The 26,100-nt window shown below is 32.9% G+C and overlaps 2 protein-coding genes across 10 annotated transcripts in view; one reads left to right on the top strand and one right to left on the bottom strand.

The window, feature by feature from the left end:
• LOC143247670 (cubilin-like) overlaps positions 1 to 12,181 on the top strand; it is a 54,442-nt gene extending 42,261 nt beyond the window's left edge. For 5 of the 8 annotated variants that reach the window (XR_013026667.1, XR_013026666.1, XM_076496066.1 and 2 more), the window contains 3 exons: positions 8,308 to 8,375; positions 8,572 to 8,688; positions 10,459 to 12,181. Coding sequence is in view for 6 of the 8 variants with exons in the window: in XM_076496066.1 (XP_076352181.1) it covers positions 8,308 to 8,375; positions 8,572 to 8,688; positions 10,459 to 10,658 (385 nt within the window). In the remaining 2 variants the exon portion in view is untranslated. The remainder of the gene's footprint in view (positions 1 to 8,307; positions 8,376 to 8,571; positions 8,689 to 10,458) is intronic. The other 3 variants (XM_076496105.1, XM_076496091.1, XM_076496074.1) reach the window with 1 other exon arrangement.
• Positions 12,182 to 17,342: 5,161 nt separating this feature from the next.
• On the bottom strand, positions 17,343 to 25,777 carry LOC143247704 (uncharacterized). Of its 2 annotated transcripts, none has more exons than XM_076496117.1 (2): positions 25,573 to 25,777; positions 17,343 to 20,856 (listed from the first exon to the last, which is right to left on the bottom strand). In XM_076496117.1, the coding sequence occupies exon 2, from the start codon at positions 20,618 to 20,620 to the stop codon at positions 18,647 to 18,649; it is 1,974 nt and encodes a 657-aa protein (XP_076352232.1). In that variant the 5' UTR covers positions 20,621 to 20,856; positions 25,573 to 25,777; the 3' UTR covers positions 17,343 to 18,646. The 2 variants fall into 2 exon arrangements, with proteins under 2 accessions (XP_076352232.1, XP_076352241.1); XM_076496126.1 differs by lacking the exon at positions 25,573 to 25,777 and adding an exon at positions 23,358 to 23,543.
• Between the last annotated feature and the right edge of the window lie 323 nt (positions 25,778 to 26,100).

The raw sequence follows: 26,100 nt of genomic DNA, 5'->3' as shown, positions 1-26,100 counted from the left end.
CTTCGGCAAAGCGTTCTCAAAAAAGGTCAGAAAATATTACCGAAATTATAGCGTTCCTATTAAACTACGAGTGCTGTTGAAAATCAAAGTATCATATCATATATACAATACTGTGTTAAAGATGGCAGACTAACTTCAGGATACTTTTGGGTTTGTTTGTTTCGATATATTTTTTACTCCTATGGTCTGAACACCAAAAGCTGGTGGAGCATTAGGAACCCATTAGCTTAATAGTTTTGACAAACATTATGTTAAACAGCAGCTATTCTTTACATTATTCCTATCTTGTCATTACAAATTTGAAATAAGAGGGAGGAAAAATAGCGTTTCAGGTCCACATTTTGTTCACTGTAATTACTGGATTTGGTTTGTTTGGAATTTCGCACAAAGCTGCACGAAGGCTACCTGCGCTTTCCGTCTCTCATGTAGTAGTTTAAGTATCATCACTATCGACTGCCAACTCTTGGGCTACTCTTTACTAATTAATAGTGGGATTGAGTGCCACATTATAATACCCTATGTCTAAAAGGGCGAACACGTTTGGTGTGATGGGCTTTCAAGCCCGTGACTATCTAACTGCTAGTCAAGCGCCATAACCACATGGCCATGCCGGGCCATAGATCTATGGACTAAGAAGCCAAAATTTACCTCAAATACTATTTATGTAATTCTTGATGAGGTACACGTTCGTTCTGAGATACACTATTTATGTAAGTAATAAGATTATAAAATAAACACCTTAAACACCTAAAGCTGGCAAAGTATTGGAAACCGAGATGTTTGACTACAGGTTTTGTTATTGCTTTGAAACATTTTCTCTTAATTTGTTGAAATCTCCAAAAGAGAAATTAACAGAAAATGTGAAAAACATCATATTTTATCACAATCTGTTACTGCGTTTATTGCACACATTATTGAAAAATATCTTATTTTAAGGTCGACCTCAAATATTTCCGAGTTGGCTGCTTACAAGTTAAAATTGCTTAGCTCTAATTTTTTCAAATTATTAGCTTCAAACCTTTTGAACCAGCTGAGAAATGTTGGTCATTTTTGGTTAACGTGATCAGTGTATTTAGGTCAGTAAATATGTTTTTTTAAAGATAACTGAAACAACATACGATAAAGTGTGTTCTGCTGTTTTATGTGACATTACTTTATAAGGTTACTTGTACTTTATGTGAACAATTTATATATACAGTACAGTGCAAAAGTGTTAGGATAAAGTCAAAAATTAGATATCAGGCTACTTTAAAAGAACAATGATAGGTAAATCACATGTGAAACATCCAGTTTCGTTAATCTCTGTATCTAATACAACAGAAACTCGGTGGAGCTGCTTGAGTTCAGCAAACAGTTAATATATTCTGTGTCCTCCTTTTGCTTCATTAACTGCAGACGGTCTTTCAGGTTTCATATTTAATCAAAGTGTCCTTGGAGATTTTACTCCAAATATTTTTTTTATGCATAAAGTTTTTTTGGAAGTAAGTTTTGATTTTTCACTTTTTGATCTATAACACCCCAGATCTGCTCAACTGGGTTGAAACCAGGACTCTGTGAGGATCATAGCATCATTTAAGTGACTCCAGTAGCTTCTCTCTTAGCCATGTAATGTTTGCATGTGTTATATGAGTGTTTGGAGTCATTATTTTCTTGGTAATAGTAGAATCCTTATATATGCATATCTAGGGTAAAACAGTGTTTTTTTATTAAGGTTTATTTGTGGAGTGCTTTCTATATAGTTAAGACACTGTATGGAATACCATGACATTTATTTTATACCCTAAATTTGATCAGTGTGTTCTTTCAAGCAGAGACTTCAGGAGATGACTTTAGTACAAGTATATGGGAGCTCTAAATAATTATAAGTATTATCACCCTCGCTCATTCAGTTGCCAACAGGAATCAATAAAGCATTGCCACAGTGTTGAAATTTACATATAAATTCCTATAAAAAGGCAGCTAGCCGAAAGAAGGAAAGATTATTATTACACAGCTACATTCGGTACACTATAGGCCTAGAAAACTTTAAACGCGCTTGGCGTTTATCAATCGGAAAAACTATAGAATTTGACTAGGAGCATCGTAGATTTCGAGTAGTACTGGCCGTTAAACGTCAGCGAATTACTTCGGACGTTATTATTTGTACGAGGACATTAAATATCTTCCTCATTAAGAAGTATGCTTTAACCGGTTTGGGGCCAGCCGAACTAGCTAGCCTAAGAGAGGTGTGACAGTATCAATTCAGAATTGGATTACTCAGCGTGGACTTGGATCGTCGATAAAATATTCAGTTCTAGGCTGGATATACGATTCAGTATTGTTTGTAAATTTGTGAAACTATTTTATATAAACCATCCCTTATAATAACTATTAGTAATAACCGTTATTATAAATTGTATGGTTTTTATGTTTGTATATTAAACTATATTTTGTTAAAAAAGGAAATTGTATGCATCAGTCTTGTTAGCAGTAACATGAATTTAATAGATATTAACATTTAATTAACTGTTAAGCTCAAATTCAAATTTCCAGTTATTTCAGATAGTAATGCGTAACGCATATAACGTAAAAAATCAGAGAATCATCCGAAATAAATACTAATACTTAACAAACGTTACAGGCGACATGATTTGTTTAGTTTGTTTTTGTTTTGAATTTTGCGCAAAGCTACACGAGGGCTATCTGCGCTAGTCGATCGTAGCTTAGTAGCTAATCAACATCACCAACCTTCAACTTTTGGGCTACTCTTTTACCAAAGGATAATGGAATTGACCATCACATTATAACATCCTCACGGATGAAATGACAATTAAATTTAATGTAACTAAAATTCGAACCCACCTACTGGGATTTGAGCTCACTAACCATCAAGCCAAGCGACATTATAAGCACCTACAGTGCCTTGCAAGAGTATTAATCCTTTACAGATGATGTCACGTTTTGGCGAAATACAAATAACGTAAACAATTTTAATATTTTTTTTTAAACACTTATGTGTGAAGGAGGTTGAATGTCAGCAAACCCTGCAAAGAAAATATATAAACTGAAATTTGCTGATTGCATTAACATTCAGCCCCTAAGTCAGTACTTTATTCTAATTAAAGTTTTAATACCCATACCAGCCGTCTTGAGAATCCATTTTTACTTCAAATGGGTTTCTCGTCATCACGAATTTGGCAGTAATTATTGCTATGAGCCTTTTTGGATAGGTCTCTACCAACTTTGTACAATGAGATGGTGTAATTTGTATCCATTCTTTCTGGTAAAATAGCTCCAGTTCTGACAAGTTTGTGAGAGATTGTTGATGGACTGCAATCCTCAAGTCTTACCATAAATTTTCTATTGGATTCAATTCTGGACTTTGACTGGACTACTCCAGGACATCCTCTTCCTTCTTTTGAAACCACTGCATTGTAGCTTTGGCCTTATGTTTTGGGTCGGTGTCTTGCTGAAATATGAATTTTCTATACAGCTTTAGATTCTTGGTTGACTCAATCAGGTTTTCCTTTAAGATTCGCCTATACTTGAGATGGTCCATCATCTTTTAATCCTGGAAAGCTTCCCAATTCCTGCTGATAAGAAACATTTATATAACTTGAAGTTACTACCACTATACTTGACAGTGTGGATTGTGTTGACTGGATCATGTGAATTGTTGGGCTTGCACTAGACATAGTATTTTAAATTTAGACCAAAAACCTCAATTTGTGTCTTGTTTGACCATAAAACCTTCTGTCACATGTCTGTAGTATCATTAATATGCTTGTCGCAAACTTCATAGGAGATTGAAGATGATTATTTTTAGTAATGGTTTCTTTTTGCCAGTTGTCCATATAGACCAGCATTGTATAGTGTTTGGAATACTGCTGATGTGTGAAAACTGACTCTCATTTCAGACAGAGAACTTTACAAATTTTTCAGACACTGTTGGCTTCACAGTGGCATCCCTTATCACATTTGTGCTTATTCGACTGCTTAATTTGGAAGGGCAGCCTAATCCAGGTAGTGTCTGAATGATATGAAGCACATTCCACTTCTTAATGATGGACTTCATACTCAAAGGAATAATCAGTGACTTTGACATTTTTTTGATAACCTTCTTCTGATCTGTGTTTCTCTCCAACTTTATCCCTCACTGGTTTCGAAAGCTCCTTGATCGTTATGATTGCCCTGTCGTATCACTATGTGAGTTGTAGCTTGAGCAGATGCATTTATTCTGAAATCAAATTAAACCACTTTGATTACACAAAGACAGAGACCATCAGTGGCGGATTTAAGGTAGTGTAGGCTCAGGGGCTAAAAAATTTTATTGGGTCCTATATCCCACGTAATTTTACATAGAATAAAATTATCAGTGGAACCCCACTAAGACCATGGGCCCTGAGGCTGAGTCCCCACTAGCCCCCTACCTAAATACTCCACTAGAGACTGTTACATTAATTTTATGACTTTTCAGACTAATCTTTTTTCATCTAAACTAATTTAGGATTGCAGTGGGAAAGTGGCTGATTATTTAAGCAATTAAAATTTTCTAAATTTCTATGAAAATATAATTTGTGTACATAATATCGAAGTTTTTATTCTTTCATAGTTGAGAGTAGATGTGAAAACTTTGCAGGGGGGTGAATGCTTTTGCAAGACACTGTTTTTATTTCATTTGTAGTATTTTTGGTTTAGAAGAATAAAGAGAAACACAGGTAAACCATACCCGCATAACAAGAGGTTCAACGATTTGAATAAATTGAATGATATATAAGAAAAATGGAGAGAAGAAGGAGATTGCCAAGCAGAATTAACTGTTTTTTAAATTCTACTTCTGCGACCTCACATTTTACTACCTATTCTGTCTACTGTCAAGAAAACGAACGACGTGAAGTCATAATGGCCACATTTCACGTTAGGAATATGCTATTTTCTTTTGTTATGATTTTTCAGCTAAACATTACACTGTGGGCTTTGTTCACCACGAGAAATCGAACACCGGATTTTAGCGTTATAAGTACGTACATATAGAGTCGACCCAGTGAGACATACACCAACAAAACTAGACATTACGTCGCTAGTTTACAGGGGCACATTACTAAATAATCTCCTGAGCTGTTAAAATATTAAATGTCATGATTATTACTTCATTCATACTACAGTACGAACGTGAATCTTTCACGCTCCAAAACATTAAAAATAACTGCGAATACCCTCACAGTGTGTTTCATATTAGAGTAAGCAAAAATGAAATTACAATATCATACAGTAAAACCTGTCTAAGGCGGAATCGCCCGGGACCGAGTAAAATTTTCGACTTGAGCAAGTTTACTGGCTTAGACATAGTGAACATGCATTTCCTTAATTATATGTAATTTTTGAGCGAAACGTTATACTTGCTTGACTCAAGGGAAGTAAGTCGTTTGTGAATAAAGTTATTATATTGTTTATGTTATATTTATTAGAATAAGAACAAAAATAGACATTCAATATATACATAAGTACAGAAAATCAAATTTATTTGAAGAAAGTGTCCAATTTCAACTGTTTCCTTTTTTTAATGGGCCTTCTCATGCGGTTAAAAGAGAACACCAATTCTATGGCTTTTTCATGAAGTTCATTTTACGCCTTCATTTTTGCACGCAATTTGATAGCGTTAATATAACTTAACACTTGCGATGAAGTAGGAATTTCTATTTCCTCGCTATCTTTTCCATTTTGTTCATCTTCTGAATCTCTCACACTGTTACCATCTTACGATTCTATTATAGATTTTAATTCAATTTCATCAGTTTCTGTTAAAACATTCTTGTCAACGTTCACAAAACCTTTCACGTTCAGAGAATCATCTGTATCAATCTTTTCAATCAGTCTGGATTTCACTAGAATCGTCATAACAAACAACTTCTCCACAATCTCCGCCATTATCAAAATTAAACCCACAGTTTCGAAAGCACTTTATTACGCATTCATCTTTTACACATTTGATTGAATGACTTAAAATAAAAATGCAATTGCATCTAACACGTCAATTTTCATGGTCATTTTAGATGCTCTCTTACAGTCGTTCATGTTTTCAATAATATGCGGAAGCATCAATTTTCTATATTTCAATTTTATACACTGTATAACTCCATTATCTAGTAGCTGTAGAACTAATGATGTACATGGAGGTAGAAAGACTAAACGAACATTTAAAAGTTGAACTTTTGGGTGACAAGTTGCATTATCAAGGAAAAATAGAATATTCCTATTTTTGGTTCCATTATTTTGTTTAATCTCCTCAAAAATTCCTCGAATATAACACTTGTCATCCATGCTTTATTATTCACTTTCCATTCCACAGGAAGTTGATTCTTCCTTACATTTTTGAAACAGTGTGGATCTTTACTTTTGCCTATTACCCATGGTAAATTTTCCCTAAATTTTAAAATTAGGGAAGATGGGAATTTATTTTTCGCGAGAATTATTTAAAGAGTAGAATTTTGCACTTAAAAGATAAATATGATTCTACAAATCATGAATCTAATTTAACTTTAAAAATAATGACGGCAGAATAAAGAACAGAATATATTTAACCAATACTTACTGTAACAAAATGTCTGAGAAGTTATTAATATTTAAACAAATTATTAATTAAACAAAATGTTTTTTAATTTTTTAATATTTAAAGAAATTAATACTTAACAAAAACATTTTTTCGCCTCATTCAGATTCTAATCTTACTTGTTGATAGACGAGGTAGGTGAAAGATAGTTTTCCGTTCGTGTTACGCAGGTTCCACCATATAGACCAAATCTAAGAGAATGCTGCAAAGTGTTGATATTTCCGACTTGTACAGGTTTCCGCCCTATGCAGTTTCCGGCTTAGACAGGTTATATGTCACAGAAATATGTCAAGTATTTAATCTATACAGTATAATAAAACTGAATGCAGAAAAAATAGTTACATATTACGTCCTGTTACAAAGTAATATTTCAAAATAATTCGGTTTTATTGATTTGTATTAATTTTAGTTCGATTTACTGTTCTTCATTTTTAATGTATTATTATTACACAGGTGTGTATATATATATATACACGCACAGACATGTATATAATAAGAACTTTTGTTCTAAGGGTCGTGAGTTCAAATTCCAGTCACACTAAACATGCTCGCCTTTTCAGCTTTGGGACGTAATAATGTGAAGGTGAGCCTCACTTTCGTTGGTAATAGAGTAGCCCAAGAGTTTGCGGTGTATGGTGATGACTAGTTGCCTTCCCTCTAGTCTTACATTGCTAAATTTAGGATGGCTAGCGCAGATAGCCCTCGTGTAGCTTTACACAAAATTAAAAAAAAACAAAACGCTTTTATTCGTGCTAATCTGGTTGCATCTAACTACACCTCAAGCCAGTTTGGAGAAATTTTCACATTGGTAAAGCGAAGGCTATGGCTACTAAAGATAACTTACGTTCAAAAAGCGATTGTTATAATGTTGAACTCAACTCCAGTACTGTTAACATAGATAATAATTAAACAAAGATCCGAAACTGACAAACGCTCACAAAGAGAAAGTTCAGAAGCTGCCAGACAAAACTCAAAATCAAGAAATACGGTGGTGGTAAAATTACATCATAACAACTAAATTCCTGTTAGATTCCCTGATGTAGTTTTAACGGATTTTTGTGCCTTTGACTAGCTTAATTTAATGTAGTCATATGAGGCATGTCCATGCATAATGGAGAGTCTTGGAAAGTTTCTGAAGACGAGCATTCTTAGACTAGCCCTGTCGTCATTCCCAGAGGTTGGTGAAGGCCTGGCATGGCCAAGCGCGTAAGGCGTGCGACTCGTAATCCGAGGGTCGCGGGTTCGCGCTAAACATGCTCGCCCTCTCAGCCGTGGGGGTGTATAATGTGACGGTCAATCCCACTATTCGTTGGTAAAAGAGTAGCCCAAGAGTTGGCGGTGGGTGGTTATGACTAGCTGCCTTCCCTCTAGTCTTACACGCGCTAAATTAGGGACGGCTAGCACAGATAGCCCTGGAGTAGCTTTGTGCGAAATTCCAAAACAAACAAACAAACAAGAGGTTGGTTACCATGGTAGTTACGGTATCAGACAAAAGTACATAATTATGGCCATTAGACTGCATGTAACCGGCAAGAGTTGAAAAAGTTCTTGTATTATGTTTTTATTGTTAGCGTAAAATTACACAAAGGACTCATAGCGGTACTCGAACCCCAGCCATAATCGCAGGAACAAACTGACGAATAATTTATTAATGTGTAATACGTCAGCATCTGAGAATAGATGATTTAAATGAAAGATTGTGTTATTTATTTTTCTAGGTTTGTCACGGCGGACAAAGCGGTCGGTTCTGGGGGGTTTAGAGCCGTCTGGACAGAGGTGAAAGAAGGTAATTGTGTGTAAAGAATTATATAAATAAATATGTCAAGAAATAAATTTGTTTTCATTAATCTCTATCTTTCTAACTATTTACTTGGACTTATCTATTGCTGTACGTAATTAGTTATGTATTTCTTCGATTCTGTTGTTTGTTTTTCCTTATATAATTGTTTATCTCTGATTCCAAAAGTGTTTATTATTTATAGCTCCGACCACATGTAAACACTTGCTGTGTGAACGTAGTAGGTTTTGTATTTCGTCAGCTTTGAGATGTAACGAAATATCCAACTGTGGCTTTGACGACGACACAGATGAAAAGAATTGTAAGGATGTTTCGGACATTAGTACTGAGTATTTGTTTGTCAGTGGTAATGTCAACTGAAAGTTCTGTATCGTGGTAGTTTGTTAGTTTTATTTATGTAAGTTATAGGAATATTTTTGTGATATCGAGTATTGTTAGATAGATTTAGATGTCACAAATGATACTGATTATAAGCCATCTTTCCCTATTACCTTTTCGTGTTTTTTCTATAACGTGCTACTGGGAAAAATGATCCCAAGGTAACAAACAACGCTAGTTTTTATGAAAGGTTGATTTACGTGTTATATTAACAATAATTAGACGCAAGACGTTGAGTAAGGAACAAAATAAATAATATATAGTACGTTCTCTTCCAGTTTTAATTGTGTGACACCTTCTCGGTGTGAGTGCTATCAGATCTCTCACAATTCCAACTGTGTACTTCTTACTTTTGTTTATTACTGTATACTCTCCCACAGTTTGTTTCTCTCTTGCAACATTAATTTTTAATTGATGTTACAAACTTTACATTGTATTACTATGAGAAGTTTGCAGTGATCATTTCATAACTTTTATAATATATCCTGCTTTATCATTCTTTTCTATATATTTGTTATTCATCAGGATCGTAACACTGCGGATATTAAAACCTTCAACAACTGGGTGTTACATGACAAACAGGATGTCAATGTCAAACTTACCTTTGTTTGTGATACCCCAAATTTCTCTCATATCTTATTCGTGTAGCAAGAAACCATCTCCATACCATTGAAGATCCATCAACATGTTTTACTCACACATCTACATGGTTAAGCTTCATAAATACTAGCCACGTTTTTTAAAAAGACTTAATCTTTGTTTCATCAGTCCATAACACATCATCCAATTCATTCTTATAGTATATAGGATGTTTCATAAAGTGTCACTGCTTAACCATCTTTACGCTTGAAATATCCATATTTTTAGCTATGTAACCAATTCATTAAAACGTATTTATTGTTGCTGACTTAATGTGTGCCCTAGATTTTTATTTATTTAAGGTTGGCGCTGTGAAAAGATTTAATGTTGACATTTCCAAATAAAGCTATACATAAATGTGAATAGGTTTGGTTTTTCTTTTTGTTTGTCGGAGGACATTCCTCTCTCATTTGATTTTCAATTCCCTATTGAAGCAAAACACTCTTAATGTACTATATGCCATACACTTTTTTCCTCACCGTTTAATTCAAAATCATTCTTTCAATTTTAGTCATGATTAATTCTGTATAGTCTCAACAACACGTTGAAATTTTGCTGATTATTCACTACAATAAATTTAACTTAAATTAATGAAAGTTTTGATCCGTTAGAATAAGCATAACATTCTAAAAAACATGTAACTAGGATAAAAAAAGAGTTATGTCGTTATACTATTTATGAAACAATAAATGATTTATTGTAATGACAAAATACTATGTGGATGTAACATAAAGAAACAGCGCAAGAGACTCCATTAATTGTTTTTATTTTAACTATAAAACATTTCCACATGACACAAAGCTAGATATATATCTTTAATGATTAATTATAATTATCCTCATTCTTGCAAGGTTTCTAAAAGCTAGCCTTTTCTTTTTAGTTCTTGTTGATTTGGATATCGTATGTTCTAAATAAACAAGATTGTTTACGATGCCTATTAGTTATGTTTATTTTTTTATTCATAAATATGTTCATCTATTTTTCTCTCTTGCTTCGGAGATGATCTCTATAAAGGTTTAAACTACAGAGCATCAACTACATTTCTCATTACCAGGTACCAAGGAAGTTTCAATGGACATATACCTTGTTGTTGGGTTAAGTGTTGGAGCTGCAGCTTTTTCCGTGTTAGCTTTATGTGCCGCCTGCCGTCGGAAACGGAAACGAAGAGGTGATAACGTTCCTGCTTTTGAACACCGCCCTCAACCACCACGCGAGGTTCCCAGCATGCATCTCATTTCCATGGAAAGTGTTTGAAATTAATAATTTTAATTCAATGTTTAAATCCTTAACTGTTATCAAATGTTTCGTACGATGATATTGTTATCTACTCTAGATAATACAGGTGACGAAACGACTTACGTGTTTTAAAATACATAAAAATAGAGAAAACATCACCGCGTGTATATATGTATAAACTTTTAGCTGTAGATAACGTAAGAAGCAGTCTTCAGTTTTATTTGCTGGAGAAACTTATTATTATACTTTAAATAGCTGCCTAAATGTCTCCCAAGTGTATAGCGATGGATGCTCAAAACATGCATTACTGTGTATTTGTTGGCATATTTATACAACATTAGTCGTGTGTCGTCCTTCAATGTACATAACTTAGTGTCGTTCAATCAGAGAACATAGCTAATATAATATATGTATGTTATTGAGAAATTTGTCGGAAATTTCTAAAATGTTAAAACATTCAGAAATCCATGTCTGAGAATATGTTTTTTTACTAGAACCAGGATAAGAAATTACTAATAAAATAATATTTAACGAACATGTTTTTATATGTATTTATTTGAGTTTAAATAATTCTCATGGATATATCTTTTCTTTTATTACCATTTTTATTATTACTGTATTCCTCTACTTTGTGTTTTATATATTTTCATAAGATTAACTTCAGAAAGGAAAAAGTACCAATATAAAACTATCTATTTTCTGTTTCAACATTTAGGATATCAGAGGTAACACTTATAACACAGTATGTTTTTGTCATTTTATAGTAATTAAGTAGCTCCTACGATTCAACATTTTGGTGAACAATTAATAACTCCTACAAGTGAAGCGTAGGTAGGAAACTGTTAATAATAAAAAATTGTTCTCTCATGTAGCAATAATAAATCCCTGGAAATCAATCAGCACTTTGGACAAAACACCTACTCTTTAAGTGTTTTCCTTAAAACAAAGCCACGTGAGGCTATCTGCTGAGTCCACCGAGGGGACATCGAACCCCTGATTTTAGAATTATAAATCCATAGACTTACCGCTGTACTAGCGGGTAACCTTAGTGTTTGATAATTAAACCTTTTACATTTTTATTTGTTATAAGTAAATCTTTCATGGTGTTACTAGCTTCCAGAATTTTAAAGAAATATAAACTAAACAAAATTATGATTTTTTTTCTTGAAACGATCTGTCTAAAAGAAATGCTTAAGAAGTAAGTTGACTAATCTTATCTACATTTTTTAAATGTATGGAGACTGGCGTTTCTGCTATGGTAGAAAACTTTTCAAAAATACGTAAACTGGTGCATAAAAAAGCCAACACTGAAAGAGAAAGTTTTGAGTGGAAAGTTGTTTGTTCATGTTACGGGCAAAACGTTGAAGTTTCTGAAATTGTTGTTTAGTGAATGTATCGCAAAAGGTGCTGAATCAAAAATGTATTTGATCTGCACTTCGATTATAAGTCTAAGATACTGAAAAGTAATTTCACTTTCCTGTATCGATATACATAAAAACCAAAATATAATGCTTGATTAAAAAGACTGAAGTTTTCCTGTATTGAATTGTCTGTTTTTTCTAAGGTTGTTGACATACAGAAATGTACACACACACACACACACGTACATTTAAGGAATTTTAATTGTTTACTCCCATAACCAAAGATACAAAATGAATTATGCCTAACGTGGGTGTTTAAGTCGGATCTCTAATGTTATAAACCCTCAAGAAGAACAATGGATGTTTTACTATATTACTGTGATTACCACCAGCAAGAATCACAAAACAAATAATTCTACTTTTTTGAATAAACCCTTTTAAAGACTTAAGAATTGTTTCCACGTGCTGTCATAAAATATCTGAAAATACCAAATTTGATTTAATTGTTTCCCGTTTGTCTAAAAAATGAAAATAAACTACTTTCTAATAATGTATCGCATTATCTGTAAACCCAACCAGAAAAACGCTATAGCAACTTCAATTAATCAAGTTTTGATAACCAGTACTTTTTAGTCTCATATATTAACTAAAAACATCCATAACTGTAATTATGTTAAATGTATTTTTCACACTTTACTATACATTTTATTTGTTCAGTAATTACATAAAAAGCTGTCTTATGGTTGAATTAGACGATGTCATAGATCCGTTAATGACACCGTTTCTAAAATATAATCAGAGAAGAAGCATTTCATAAGGAGTTTAAAGTTTTCAATGTCAACCAGTCTAGAATGATAATAATTCATAATGGTAGCCTCTCCAGTGGCGCAGCAGTATGTCTTCGAATTTACAACGCTAGAAACCGGGTTTGGGCAGAGAAGATATCCCATTTTGTAGCTTTGTACTTTACCACAAACATCATCATCATAATGGTAAAAATCTTCAAAATAATGCTCTTTCTTCTACATCTGAACTGCTCCCTAGTGGCAGAGACTATGTCTGTGGACTCGCACTGCTAGAAATAGGGTTCCGATATCCGTGGTGGGCAGGGGCGTAAATTTTTTTACACCCGATGGGGGATGATTTTTGCAACCACTTATGTGGACTGTTCAATTTGCAAATAGGTAATCTCTGATCACGTGAACCTGAAAGCTGTAAACATGCAGTCACAGAGTAATCTTGTTGCCACTATCCTTCAAGGTTTCCATGTAGGTTTGTATAAGTGAGGTGTTGTGAACAGTTTTCAAATTGTTAATGGAATAAAAACAAATGTGTCATTAATTAACTGCCACATGAATTTATTCCTTCACACTGCACAGTATAAAAGATGGCCATTATACTTGACAAGGTTACTTATAACTTTCATTGCATGAATTACGTTTTCAAATATTAATAAAATTAGTAATTACTCTTGATAAGTTTATATCTACTGAAAAACTGTTCATGTTTGATAAAATTAATTAAAATGTCTTTTCGAACTCTTGAAAATTACACATCAATACAATGTAGCACATAATTATTCATACTTTCATTGAAGTAAGATTCATTTAGTCCTCTAGTCAACATGTTCCCAAACGTAGACCTCCTTTGTGATGATATGTTTATGAATTCTTTCATAAGCTCTTCTATGTTTATCCTGTCGACCTCATCTTTGTGAGTGTGACAAACTGCCACACGGTTGAGGCGGCACTGAGACGTAGTTGACCTTAACCACGTTTTCAACCGTCTTAATGCAGAAAAACTGCGTTCACATTCGCAGCTGGATACTGAACATACAAGCAAAACTTTCATGAGAAGAAACACTTCACTAAACATCTGCTGGCTTGTTTCATGCATTTTACAGTAAGCATCCTTCGCACCTTTCAGAGATACTGCTTTTGTTGTTCCTTTGAACATGAGCAACTGAAACTCGAGCCGTTGTGCAGAGATTTCTGGATAGAAGTTTATAACCGAGTTGTCAATCATGCCAGATATTATCATGTTCTCAATTTCCACATATTGCCTCAAGTCATTGTTGTCTGCATTGAATCTAATGGTCAGATGTTCTATGACTCTGTCCACAAATTCAAAATATTGGCTTCTGTAGTAATCTCTAGCTGTTGCAGAATGGTGTGCTGAGCCATCACCTGTGATCCTTCTGGGGGGTTCAATAGGCACCAGATCTAGGGAAGTTATCTTTTTCTCAGCTTCATCAAATATCTTGTAATTTTCCTCTGTTCGCAATACCCGCAATTGCTCAACTGTCATTGCAGATGCTTCAGTCATGCCAGATATTGTCGCTGATTTTGCTTGGAATGCACGGTTTAGTTCCTCTGATGTAGCTAATGGATGCTGAGCCATCAACAATCCTAAAACTGTCTTTCCTTTGCCAAATCTGTCCAGCAGGCCTCGTGCTTTCACTGCTACATCTGATTTTTCATTTACTAATTCAGACAAAGAATCAACAGTCACTGTAGTGAACATTAGCACATGTAATTGCAGATAGGTGGCACAACCAGCGTGTTGGACACAGTGAACGGATGTATTTAACTGGACCATTATGGCTGTCTGACGATACAATATTTTGAAAGATTGTCTTGTATTTGCCTGACCTCTGAAGCAAGACACCAAGTTCATGTACCCATTGGATAAAATCTCAAACACATTCACAAGCTTCAACTGCATGTTGCATTATTAAATTAGGCTTGTGTGCTCCGCAGTGAAAAACAAAACTGACGGTTGCTTCTCTTTAATTTTTGCCTGGCATCAACTGTACGCACCACTCATGTTAGCGGCTCCATCATAAGTTTGTGCTCTTAATCCTGACAGTGGTAAATTGAGTCTAGTCAGTACATCAAGTATAGTCTAGGATGTTGTTTCACTAGTTGTATTGGAAACACTGTACATACTAAGAAATATCTCATGGACGTCAAGGTTCTTATCTACGTATGGTACACATATTGCTTCCTGTTCGGCACCTGTAACATCTTGAATGACATCAACCATTAATGCAAAGATTTTACTTTGCTGTACTTCGTGTGCTATGTTCCTCAGTATTTGATGGTTGAACATTTCCATTATTTCATTCTGAGCCTGGGGTGATGTGAATGTGGTTTTCTTTGACAAGTAGGCCATCAACTCAGGATTTTCCTCTTCCAGGAGCTTCATTAACTACAGGTAGTCCATCGAGTAGCTTTGTGCTTGATTCTAAACAAATGTTAAACATTAAATTTATTTTGATTTTTTTTCCCTATGATATGCTCATAAAATGCTTGAGCTCTAGTTCTAACCCTTGAAAGACTATTTGGTTACATAGATATGTATTGTTCAGCATTCTCTAACATTGAAGATGTGCATATTGTCTATTTTGACCATATAAACAATTAACCAAAAAATTAAAATTATCACCCTAGTTGACAAAATGCTATAGTTATTTTGAACTGACATTATCTAAATAATAACAACAGAGAAAGATTCACTCTCTTATTTTTTGCCATTTTATCCACTTGTTATACCTCGCAAATGACACAAAGCTTGATTAATTGAAGTTTGTTGTGTTATCTGTTTAGTTTTATGTATATATATGCACTGCTTGGAAAATGAGGTTTCTATAAACCATAACCACATGGTTTACATAAACATTCTGAAAAAAACAAAAAAATTCATCCTTACCAACAAAATCCACGATACATACTAAGGAGACAACAGAATCATGAGGATACTCTGTTACAATATGTGAAAAACCAAGTAATATATAATATAAAACTGGATCTGACATTAAGCATCCACCAAGAAACTTGAAGTAAAAAATGTTATTTAACAAGAATTTTTAAAAAATGCAATTCCTGTGACGAAATATTCAGCTTGCATAAATTAACACTGCATTTGAAAAATTGTGTGAAACAATCCTTTATACAGATATCTAGTTTCATTTGGCCGTTCGGTTCTTAAAAGCAAGGTTTGGTGTTTGTTTTTTTACATGTATATCAATGATCTTTCACTAGAAAGCCTAATAAAAATAAAGATGAGCCTATGCTCAGCATGGAAAACATCCTACATAACATCGAATACAGTTATTATTGCTGCCTGACATCAGATAGCCAATGCAACCTTCAGTAAACAGGAGTGGAATGTGTTCCTATGTTTTTTTATCATTTTGCACGATAAATACAACATTTGTTACAGATGAAAGATATGTATAGGTAGTGAAGAAATTTGTTCGCAAATGGCAGCAGTGATTAGTTCAACAAAAACACTGCAAATGCAGAATAAGGCAGCTCCACATTCCTATTTAAGTCTGCTCAAATCTCATTTGGTAGCACAAGTACGTATTTGTCAAAGAAAAAAAAACACACAACCCCTAACAACAACAGATGGTCTACTCACACATAAGTCCGAGAACTTAGAACTCCAAAAATTGGTTTTCTAAACCCTGCAATGAGTTCAATGTAGATAGCCCATCATTTCATTTTGTGCTTGACAATGAACAAAAATATATATACAACTTGGTAAATAGAAATAGTTCTCAATGAGATTTCACATTTTCAATGTATAAAATGTAGATGTTGATTTTATATATATGATTAGCTGTAATATTATAGGAAAAATTGTACTCTTTATATTGCTAGAATTTTATTGTACATGTGATACCAACTCTGGCAGGTTACTGCATCCTTAAAATATACACAACCAAACTTCACTCAAATCATAATACATTTCTTCCTTCGGTTTCATCAGAAAACAAAACTCACACACACACACACACACACAAAGACAGCTATTCTTTAGCAAATGCTATAAAACTAAATTACTTTAATTATTTGTTTAAAGTAGACAACACATAATTATGAGTAACTGTTCAAGAAATTCAAAAGATATGAAAGGGCTTTTGCAAAAAACAGACAATACTATAAAATGCTAATTATTTATAAATGTCTCTAATTTTCAGATAACTGTGTACCTCTAAGAGGTTTTATGTGCTTAGAAGAACAAAACAGCCAAAATTAACCTTTTGAAACATCTGTCAACTTGTTTGTCCTAATCCTTGCCAGGCAGTATTCAAGGAGCCTCAGTAACCTTTATAACTATTATATATGCTTTATGATGACTTATAGTCTTAGAAATGCTTAAATGTTCTTCACCTAGAGGCTTAGTGTAGAAAAACAGTGTAGCAAACAGCATGTATTAGTACAGTACTATTCTCCATTTCAAGCACCAACTGATCATTTAAGCACATGACAGCATCTGTGATATCATTTCTTAAACATTCCAATATGAACTTAAAAGAAATTACTCAGATATCTTTAACTTTTAAATAAGCAAAGTCAAACATTGTTTATTAATTTCCTTGGTTATAACAATATTAAAGAACATGAAGTTTTTAAGAAATTGTAAAACCTTAAGAACAAAAACCATAAATCTTGGCATAAAAATCAAGTTTTAGTTTTTTACAGAACATATATTCACTTTCTATTGAATGAATAGTGGTTTTTTTTTTAATCTGAGAGAACAACTTAAAATGCAGTGAGTACCACATGATGTAAAAGTTGAAATATCAGTTTTTTAGATGTTAGAAAACATGTGCACTCTCTTTATAATAACTAATACAATATTGCACCCATATGTATGGATAATATATGAAATGGTACAGAAGAGAGATACAATTATTATAAATAGTATTTTTTTTTCTCTTAGATGTGTTGTAGAACATATCTTTCTTTCAGGTGTACTGTAATATATACATATGTATATACAATTAAGTTTCAAGCTTTATAAAACATGAAATAGCACAGACATTTCCATGCATGAATACTAAAGCTTAACCAATAACCACTGCAGTAATAAAACAAGTATTGTGCAAAATTACAAATGGTTTCAAAGCAACGCTAAAACTACTTGCACTTGAGGAACAAATTTTTGTTTTTTCTCCAAAACAATTTATTCACAAGTTACATGCATTTTAGAATGAATGTAACTTTCTAAGCTTCCAGGAACAATATAGTACTATAGAATTTTATAGCAAAAAACAAACTTATGTAATTATCTTAACCTTGAATTGGTATTTCAACCTCACATCTAAGTAAAATTAAGCATGGAGTTTAAATATGTACAATATATAAAAATTTTACAAGAGAATGAAACTGAGGACCTTTTTATTACCATCTGTATCACTCATATCTATACAAGTATTCCTGTCAGGAAGGTATTTATATACACGTAAATGTTAAAGTACTGGATAAGGCAGAATTTCTGAATCTATAAGACATATCTGCACTATAAAACAAACTGAATGACTTGGAACATTGTACAAATGCACCTGCAAAGTAATTACATATAAGTATTTATAAAACATCCAAGTTTGGGTGAAGAAAAAAAGATATCTTAAGGTGCAATATATTGCACATTACAGGTAAGACAGTGTAACAAAAATTTATATGCAATACATATTACTCTGAAATGCTACAGAGAAACTTTGGTATACTTGTATAGCTAGCATCAAACATTGAAAATCTTGCAGCTACAGCTAGTTTTCAAGGTATTTTATATAGTTCTTTAAAATCAGTTTAGTTTTTTAGTATTTATGTAATAGTATATTTTTAGCTTCTATCACATAAATGTTGTACATGCATATAAGACATTATATAGTTTATATGTTCTTTCAGTTTCCTGAATTTCTTGAAGTTGGGAATCGGTGAGAAGAGTAGTATCTTCATCACTGCTTAGGCCAAGATAAAATTTATTAAAATTCAGAACTTCTTGTCTGGCTTCACTAAGGTTTTCCAGAATCCTTTCAACTTCTGTTTTAATTGCATGGATTTGTTGATTGTGTCGACTGTATAAGTTTTGTCTCTGCATATCCTGCCACGTTCCAAGATCTGCAAGATTCTTATTGAGAGTCCAGTACAACTGTTGGAATCTATCGTTTGGATACCTTCTGCTATACTGAGCCATCTGAATTTTATAAGCACGTGTAATTTCATCACGTTTAAAATGTAACTGGTTTTCTAAAATATCTTCAGATTTTTTCATTTCAGTTAAAATTTTTCTATTTTGCCAAGCTAATTGTTCCTGGTGTTCTTGTATCTTTTCATCGAATAAATCAGTGCAAGACTTAGTCTTAGTGCGAGATCGCTTTAATGGCAAAACTACATCATCATTTGTTCGTTCTCTTTTCCTTACTGACTTTTCAACTTTTCCCTTTATAAACAATGCCTTTTGAAGCCGTTTTTTCCTAAATGAATGAAAAGTCAAATCCCGGTTTGGATTGGGAACAGATACGTTCTTCCATAGGCTTTGGACTTTTCTGTAGCGTTCCTCATCAGTTTTCAGCTCTCGAATTTGATCCCATTCAGGGTTTTCTATGTCCTTATTCTCCTGGGGGTCCTTACTCTTAAATGGGGCTGATACATTTTCAGTGTTAGAGGAATTGGTATCTAGGATTTCAGAAACTGGATGCAAGTCTGGAACAGCCTCTGTCACAGCAGATTTTGTTTTAACATTTTGTTTATCATAATTTTGGACAGGGCTTATAATTTGAGCAACAGCGAACCCTACCTTTGCTTCTTGAATTTTATTAAGACAATTGTCTGGAGTGCTATGTTTGAAATTTGCTTCATCAATCTGAAAGTTAACCTCTGACAAAAGAGCTTCTGAGTGTGATACTATCGATGAGTCTCCAGAATTATTTTCAGTAAAAGCTTCAATCAAAGCTTCATTCAAAGAAGTTTCAAAATTGTGGTTTTCTTCACAAATTATTTGCATGGCATCATCAGGAACATCTGACGATAATTCCATATCCGATTCCCAGAGTTTATCTTCATCATCACTACGTGCTATATCATTAAGGTCTATTTTGGAATTGCATGTCTCAATGAAATTCTTCTTGGGCATTTTAGGGATATCTAACCACTGCTCAGGATATTTCTGCAAATTCTCTTTGAAACTATCTTTTAAACCCTTATTTCGGTTTGACCTTTTTCTGTTTTTTTCTGAAGTATTCCTTAAAATGTTGAATGGTTTTTTTCTTTTACTAGATTTCACAATTGAGCAGTCAGAACTGTTAAACTGGATATTATGTGTATGACAATCATTATCTAATTTTAAATTTTTGCTTGAAGTACCTGTTATGCCAGAATTTCTATTATTTGTTATTTGTGGTTTAAATCTAAATGTTTCAGATATCCACTTAGCAAATGATGAAGCAGTTGATTTTAAAGCTTTATCATCTTCAGTTGAACCTTTCTTACAGTGCAAGATGTGTTGAATCAGAGAGTCCCCATCATCAATACAATTACAGGAGTTTTTAGCCTTCCTATCTATCAGTTTAGTAAGTAATGAAACATCTTGTTTTTTACAGTTTTCACAATGGCATTCTTCACAGAAATTGTCATTATTACAATCTTTGACAAAAATATCACCAAAGTAATCATCTTTGAAGAAGCTGTCATTGTTGTAATTTTCTTTATATAAACTGTTATAATGGCAATCATCACCTTCGCACATGCTTATCAGTGAGCTTTCAAGTTCTTCAAATGAAAAATTCATATAGTTTTCAGACATTTCTTTCTCAAGTTCATCCATTTAATAGTTGTCATCTACTGTTAAAAATATATCTTCATTGATTTCATTGACCTACTTGAAGTAATTTAAGCTTCCCTCTTGAAATTCATATACAAAATTTCAAACAGTACTTTAAATGATAATCTTCTTTGATTTTGTTTCTACAAAAAATCTAAAATTCACAGATATGTAACTTTTAAACTTTATTTTGGGCTACTACTATTTTTTTTTGGTTTTCTCTTCACTTTTCATGAGATCTGAAATATAAAAAAAAATCTAGATTTTATTAAAAGAATCATGAAAATCATTCCAAAAGTGAAATGGTCCAAGTGTTTGCAATAAAAACAATTTTAAAAATTATAGTTTTTAAAAATAACTTATTTTACATCCAAACAGTTCCAACTGTAACAGGTAAGGATATTTACTAAGGTGAGATTACTATCTTAACAGCAGCAGCATGAATAGAAAATGGTTGGGATTGTTTTGAATTTTGCTCAAAGCTATATGAGGGCTAACCTTTCTCTAATTTTGCAGTGTAAAACTAGAGGGAAGGCAGCTAGTCATCATTACCCACTACCAACTTTTGGGCTACTCTTTTACTAATGAATAGCAGGATTGACCATCACATAATAATGCCACTACAACTGAAAGGGCGAGCATGTTTGGTGTAATGGGGATTCGAACCTGCTACCCTCAGATTATGAGTCCAGTTCCTTAACCATCTGGCCATACTGGGCCAAAATAGAAAATGAACTTAAGTCTTCATCAGAGCCTGCAGAAATATCAATACACTCTTATGTACATCTTTTCTGGATAGTTTTACAAGGTTCTGCTTGTCCATTTACACTAACTATGACACGCTTTTCCAAATGATCCTTTTTTTTTGTACTTGTATTGTTAAGATCTACATAATCAACTTACATTTTATTGTAAATTAATAATTCAGGTACTTAATATAACAAAGAATTCTTAATAGGTTAAAACTAAACTGGTTAATTGAACTATATCTTTACAAATTGATTTTCAGTAGTAACAAATCTAAGATTATTTGTTTGACTAAACAACAATGACCACTTTTATGAGAGTTTAATTCAATTTCACAATGTGTATGTCAGGATTTATAGGACTGCAATTTTTTACAGTAGGTGTCTGACTTGTTGGCAATAAAATTCAACAATAAACAAATGGCACATAGTTCACTTGTTTCAAAATATATTAAATCAAGTCAAGTATATATAGAATGTTCATTGCACAGTTGAATTCAAAGCTTTAAATAATTCTCTTTTTCATCAAAAGTACACAGATTGGTTCAGTTACTATACAACACACCAACAAGACAAATTCTTCTTTACTCAGTTATCACAATCAGTGATAAATTCACTAACATTATTCACTGGGTTACTGCAGTTGTATCTAGAGCTATGAATAATTATTCTTTTATGTCAAAGGTCCACATAGGCTGACTCGATTGTTTTAGAACCCAACTGACAAGACAAATATTCCTTTATTCTGTTGTTGCAATACATTGTGTGAATATTACACTTTAAAAGTCACCGCTATACACTCTTTATGCTAAATTCATGATTACCAGTCTATATACATCTCCTTTTCTTGTCCTTAACTATCCATCATATTTTATATGCATATTTGTAAATAATCCAAATAAAGAGCTTTCTATGCATTACTAGGTATAAATGACGCAACAATACTTAAAGAAATGAGGAAAATTCAGAAAGATTAGTAATATGACATCAAATTCACAACTGAACTACACAACATGTAATTCGTAACCAAAAGGAGCTTATCCAAACGTTTATAAGGCTGAAACAAAACATATATCATTTTTTCTTTGATTTAGAGGAGAAACCCAAAACTTTAAACTTCTGTTTCAAGCTTAAACTGTCTCTGTATTTTATAGCTAACATTTATATTACATGCTATCAATGTTACTTTCACACAAAAACTAAGGCCTTTTTCAACTGACCATATTACAAGTGCATTATTTTATACTTCACAATATTAAAACTTTTTTCATGTTCTGGCCTTGTTAATAAGGAATAATAGATAAATATTTTTTTTTTATGATAACAGTATCTGTTATCAGTAAGTTTGACAATTTTACTGGCCAAGAAGCTATACAAATTCTTGAACAATAACACTTGCAAAACAGGTTCCTCCCCTAAAGAGGCTCCATTACAACTTGCACTTAAACTGAAATCTTCACAATTCTTTACTTTTGTACTAATTCAAAAGCTTTTTCGGTTCTTTCACAACAGAATGTCACTTACATCATTCACCAGCTTATAACTGTGCTACATAGTGTTTCCATGTTACTGTATTGGTTACAGTTCTAGCATTTAGTCTTAATTCTATTACCTACTGTGTTGAATTCTTGGCACATTGCATAATCAGTTAGAGCTAGCTTGGCTTAGTGCATTTTTAAAGCATCACATTTGAGACAGGGCACTGTATTGGCAAGATCAGCATCAATGTTAAACCACCAGATGCTTGGTTATAAACTACAGTAGGGCAGATCAGTAGGGGATAAATGACATACATACTTGGTTCTGCGGGCTCTAACAAATGTTGCTACACATGCTGGATAGGTTGAAAGGTTATCAAATAGAGGACACTTCACCACTCTGTTATTAGAGGGTGGAAACAACATGGAGATGCCTAGCTACATGTTATAATAATGACTGATCAGCAAATAGTCCTGCAAAAAGGAAGCTTCTAAATGATAGAAGTATTGTCATACCATATTCATCAATATGTGCACACCTAGAGATATCTTTTATCTGTCAACTTCACCAGCTGCATCAACACCACAAAATTACCAAAGGCACCAGTGCATTGAAGAATGTCACCTGCTTATCTTCTACCAGGCTTATCTACTTCAACATGGATTAAGTATTACCAATGATCAGTATGAGTGCTGTACATCTAAATAACAAGAAAATACAAAAGACCAATTGAAGACTGGTCAAAAGATGTATTTCACCCTTCTAACCAGTCAAGATATTAACATCACATCAGCACTGCACTTACTTTAAATGAGCCATTCCTGCTAAACAACTATCTCATAGACATCAAACCAAGCAAATTGTTTAATAGGTTCCACAGAAGAGCAGACAGACTGAAAGGTGCCATATAGCTATCACTAAGATAATCCATCTTCACAGATTAACATTTGGAATCGCTAGGAACTATAGAAATCAGCCTATGCAAAAAAAAAAAAAAAATTGAGCAGAAGGCAAAGCAGGAAAAGCCTGACAGTACCTATTTAAAGCCTATGTCGATATGAGAATACATATCCACAGATAACGAGAGTTGATTAGACATCGAAGAAACAACACTGAATAAGGCTAGTGGAACATCCAAACTTTCTTCACACAGTATAAGGATGGAACTGGAATACATAAAACAAGCTCATCTCTAGAAGACCAAAGTCAATGACCCACAAACAGAGTAACATCAACAACATATTGATTGCTGATTCACTAGCAGTACTGAGTCAAATTCAAAGTAACTAATCCTTAGATAAACAGCAGAAAAAAAAACAACCAACGCAGTAAGACCATTACCTAGAAATCATATGCTATTATATACCATAGTAATGATGAAATGAAGCTGGCAAGCCACTTTATCAAATTATGCACAACTCGGCTACCAAGACATCAAATCCTCTACACACATAGCAAAAAAAGAGTGGCAATTGTGGAAAATTTGTATCAACATTTAGAAGAAATAGGATTGCTCGTAAACAAAGTACTATATGGCATTTCTAGAAAAAGCAAAAAAGGAAGAACCAATAAGGCACTAGTAACATCAGTAGAGAATCTCTCATCTACTTTTCAAGTTACTACTTTAATAATTTTGTTCAATATATTCAAACATATTTCTAATAAAAAAGACTAATAGGCCTATGAAAAGCACAAGCTTTTACTTTTGTTCTTGGGAAATTTAAAACTTTGTACAAATACTAATTTCATTTTATGAACAACTTGTTATTTCACTAATGGGAAAACTTAATTTAAACTCTAAGAGCATGGTAAAAAAAACAATTTATATACAAAGTACAAGCCATATGTAGGAAAGATGCAATTTTCTGGGGATTGTTGATGAAAAACCTATAATGTTATCACTCATTAGAATAATTTAGGGATAAAGTGCTCCACTAAGCAATTGAGTTTGTTTTTCAAATCATGGTATACACAAACAAAAACGATAATAAAAAAGTGCAGTGATAGATGTTACAGTTCAGTTGTCTATCTTCTACTTCTAGTCAACAGTTCAATGTCAGTGGCTGACAATTAGTCTTAGCAGCTGTTGCATGAGAGAAAACAGCAAGCAAGAATGGCAGTAACTGTACTTAATAAACTTTAGACCTTCAAATTAAGATTCCCCATACACAAAATACCTAATATAAATAAACTTATGTGTGAAATTGGCTATAGAACAGATAGCTCATTATGTATATTTGACTTAACAAATAGTAGATAAGCAATAATTGAAATAATTACGATCATAAATCCTAACTTCAATGTTGATGAAACCAATTTAACTATAACTTCAGTTAATTCATTAATTTACATGACACAAGTCAATGTAATCACTGCTCATTTATCTTTGGTAAATAATTATAATTTATGTCGATTAAATCGTCCAGCTCTATAATATTAATCAAATATTTTGCAAATCACACACTAACTACTCTTTCCACTGACTAAATTAGTTAGTAATTTCTCTTCGTGATTTCTGTTATAATGTAGTTAACATGCACTTTAAACTAATGTGTTTCAATTTCATTTGTACTAAACTCTCATTCGTTTATAACTTGAAACTCATACTGGTACTAATATCTATGTACTACAAAAATCTAATTTAGTATCTCAAATTAACACTTAAAATTCTAGTTGAGTTGCTTTAAACTACGTATAGAAACAATTACATTTAAAATCGCAAATACCGACCTGAAATTCAAATTCATAACCACCTCTTTCTTACTTAAACTCAAACCCGTCACTGCGCGTAGCAGTTATTGTCACATGTGGAAGAATTCTTCCGATGCGCTATCTACAACATAATTTAATAGCGAAACAATATTTTATTGTTTTTTTGCCGCAAAATTATTGTTAGTAACTACTGAAACTGAGAAAAGTTATCAAACATGGAATCAATTTTCTTTCTATTTTACACTACTATTTCTTTAAGAATGTACGTAGTTTAATTTCGCTAATGTTCTAATGACATTTTTGTTGCAAACCAGTTTCTTCCTCTTATTTTCGGTTATTAATTTTAAGCGTAATCTAGACGGCTCAACAAATTTTTTTAATTTCTTTATGTATTACGCCTTGCGATCTTCAGAGTTTTAGAAATTTAAAAATAGGATGTTCCAAAGAGAAAAAGTTTTAAACATAGTTCTTAATTTTCATCTTCTCATTGGCACAATACAAATCCACGTAAAACCAATTTATTTAATAAATATCAATATATTTCAT

Source organism: Tachypleus tridentatus, chromosome 1 (assembly GCF_004210375.1).
Source record: "Tachypleus tridentatus isolate NWPU-2018 chromosome 1, ASM421037v1, whole genome shotgun sequence".
NCBI classification, from domain to species: domain Eukaryota; kingdom Metazoa; phylum Arthropoda; class Merostomata; order Xiphosura; family Limulidae; genus Tachypleus; species Tachypleus tridentatus.
This window is presented reverse-complemented; position numbering and strand designations above follow the sequence as displayed.

What these genes read in the sequence shown, in the direction of transcription:
- LOC143247704 (XM_076496117.1), bottom strand. Translation starts at nt 20,620, where the DNA reads ATGGATGAACTTGAGAAAGAAATGTCTGAAAACTATATGAATTTTTCA.